Source organism: Macrosteles quadrilineatus, unplaced genomic scaffold (genome assembly GCF_028750875.1).
Source record: "Macrosteles quadrilineatus isolate MER2022 unplaced genomic scaffold, UCM_ALF_1.0 Scaffold_1__1_contigs__length_201487025, whole genome shotgun sequence".
Classification (NCBI taxonomy): domain Eukaryota; kingdom Metazoa; phylum Arthropoda; class Insecta; order Hemiptera; family Cicadellidae; genus Macrosteles; species Macrosteles quadrilineatus.
Window position 1 is genome coordinate 36,121,908 of NW_026542594.1, and position 3,102 is coordinate 36,125,009.

The window sequence follows — 3,102 nt, forward strand, 5'->3', positions numbered from 1 at the left end:
CTTGATTCAGACATTTGATAACAGGTTTATCTACGTACATGAAATAACTATATAAACTAGTCTACAGGCAGAGATTCCTCGCAAAAGTTTGGCAAGTTATCTAAGAGTGATAAGGCACGTTCTTGGCCCTTATCAGGGATGACCGATGAACACTCCTCCCTCCTGGGCTGTCTCTGTGTAAATTTTGGCAACCATTCACACCACAGAGACAGCCGGATGAGATATTAGTCCATCGGTGTCTCTGTGCCAGAAATGCTCCCCAAAGTGATAATGAGTGACTACGAAAGAGCGATCCACGTGTCAGTGCAAAGTAACTTTCCAGCAGCTAAACATGTCGGTTGTTGGTTTCATTTCACACAGGTAATTATTATCATGGTAAATAAAATGAAATTAAATACGTTTATTTATCCCAATCACACTATAGAATGATAGATAAACAGATTGCAAGATTATAACTAGTAGTACATTAATTGTAGTATGAAATCTGCCATCGAAACTAGTCTAGTGTAAATGTTTTTATGAAATATGTTGTAACTTAGGAAAGATATGTTATGATAGAATTTTGAAATTTGGTTAAAGTCTACATTAATAGGTCGAATAGGTGTATAAAATCTCGTCGCTCTAACTAAATTGATTAAAAAATGGCTTGGTTTTTAAGGTTTAATATAAAATTCCATGATAACCGTTACAGCTACAAAACATTATTAAGAAGGATATTAAATACACAGTTAAAAGAAAAATCAAACGATACCTTATCTATTTAAGTGGTGTAATAAATAACTAAGTAGAAATAATGTAAATATTATGTACTTACTGTCTTCGCAATCCTTATTGATTATGACACTACGGCCGTTTCGGAGCGCGCGTACAGATTGGCCAATGGTTAAAGGGTCGTTTCTAACATACAGATTGACCAAAGGTCCTAATGAGCAGGGACAAAAAATGGGGGAGGAGCTTACAGCAGCGATGTCCCGTGTGGGGGAGGAGCTTGTCCATTCAAGTCAAGTGTTTGTCAACAATTAGCAACAATAGCATATTCCTTCGCTCATACATTTCAACTTCTGAAAGTAATTTTAGTTTATTAGTTTTATTATTGTTTGTTGTGACCGTACTATTAAAATACACGCACATTGTAACTTATATAACTTTATTTTTACAACATAGATGTTTTTGTAATGTAATGTTTTTAAAAGTAACAATAACAAGTGTTTTCTATTTAATATTTATCAACAGCTGACTATATAGAATAAAGATTATGACACTCTCCCTCACTTATTGAGAAGAACATAACCTATTTTTGAACGATAAAGTCTCGTAACCAAGGTGGCTGTCGTCGTTGTCTTATTGATCGTGGAGAGCGAACTGGAATGTTAACTTCTGTAGGGTGGTCTTGTTCTGGTTCAATATGGTCGGGTATTTGATCAGGATACGATGGAGTTTGGTTTGGAAGTCTTGGTACATCAAATGATTGCTTAGGTCCAAATGTTACCATCTTTTCTTTCATTACTAGAGTTGGTCTAAGCTGGTTAATGTGTCTCTTGATATTTCTTCCACTATCGAGTGTTACTATGTAATGTCTTTTTCCTAGCTTCTTCTTTATTACTCCAAACTGCCAAACTTGTCTGTTGTTAGTGTACATTTGAACTTGCACTCTCTCCCCCTCTTGAATCGATCTGACAGGTTTTAAAACAGGCTGGATATTTGATTTAGGGTGTTGATAAGGAAATATGGCATCCAGTCGAATCCTTAGTTTTCTATTGAGGTAGAGTTCAGCAGGGGTTTGGTTGCTAGCTAATGGAGTAGCTCTATAACGGAATAAGATTCTTCTCACTTTGTCTGTCAGGGTTCCAGGTTCTTCAGAAGCTGACTTTAATTTGTTCTTCAGGGTTTGTACGTTGCGTTCTGCAAGGCCATTCGTCGCTGGATGCCCAGGGGCGATGAACTTTTGGAATATGCCGTTGATCTTGCAGTAAGCTCTGAATTCTTCACTTGTAAATATTGTAGCATTATCAGAAACGCATTCTTTCGGATACCCATGTGTAGCAAATATCTTATTTAACAGATTGATTGTGTTTGAAGATGTGGGAGCTTCCTTCAACACTTCGATTTCAGCCCATTTGGATCTTGCGTCAATACAAACAAGAAAGTAGTGATTTTCATAAGGGCCGGCATAATCTATATGTATGCGGTCCCAGTTATTTTCAGGTAGGTTCCACGGATGTACTGACACTTTAGGTGGACTTGCTTTCACAAGGGCACAACTTTTACATCCTTTAACTAGTCTTTCGATTTCACCGTCAATTCCTGGCCAGTAAACATAGCGTCGAGCGAGTTGCTTCATTTTGGTTATTCCCAGATGAGTTTCATGAAGTTCACCGAGTATTTTGGAGCGTAAAGATGTTGGAATTACAATTCTGTCTTTGCGAAACAATATACCGTCAAGTAGGGTGTATTCTGAGTCAGTAGAATTGTTTTTCAGGGTTCGAACTATTCCATTCATTTCATGGTCTTTTGCGGTTTCTTCTTTGATTGTCTTTGAAGTTATTTCACGGTTGGATACTTGAAAAAGTGATTGAGAATAAAGCTGGTTCACTTCTTCCCCGATTTCTTGATCTGTTGAACTACTGCATGTTTTGACTGGAGATCTTGATAAACAATCTACATTTTGATTGCTACTTCCCTTCTTGAATCGAACGATGTAATCAAATCCGGAGAGGAATGAAGCGTATCGCAGCAGGCGAGCTGACGTCATCTGTGGTAGAGCTTTATTTTGGTGAAAAATCCTTGTCAATGGTTCATTGTCTGTAACTAGAATGAACTTCTTGCCAAGTAGGTAGTTGTAGAAATGGTTCACACCAAAGATTATCGCCAATGCCTCACCCTGTTGGTAATCCTTGTAACTTTAATGCTATTGAACATCATAGAACAGAACCAACTTGTTTAATTGAAACAGCTGTTAAGATTCATTAATTCCATTTCTCATAAGGTTAACATGGGAAACTCCAGAGCCACTGGGGTGGAGCCGATTGGACGGATCACGAAATTGATGGTGTATAAACCTATTTCATGAAATTCTACACGTATGTACCAAGTTTCGTGGCA

The 3,102-nt window shown here is 37.5% G+C and overlaps 1 protein-coding gene across 1 annotated transcript; it reads right to left on the minus strand.

The window, feature by feature from the left end:
- Positions 1 to 1,291: 1,291 nt before the first annotated feature.
- On the minus strand, positions 1,292 to 2,752 carry LOC128995996 (uncharacterized protein K02A2.6-like). The gene has a single exon (XM_054421104.1). It carries the CDS (start codon positions 2,750 to 2,752, stop codon positions 1,292 to 1,294), a length of 1,461 nt encoding a protein of 486 aa, XP_054277079.1.
- Between the last annotated feature and the right edge of the window lie 350 nt (positions 2,753 to 3,102).

Coding starts and splice junctions, on each gene's coding strand:
- LOC128995996 (XM_054421104.1), bottom strand. CDS start 2,752: ATGACGTCAGCTCGCCTGCTGCGATACGCTTCATTCCTCTCCGGATTT.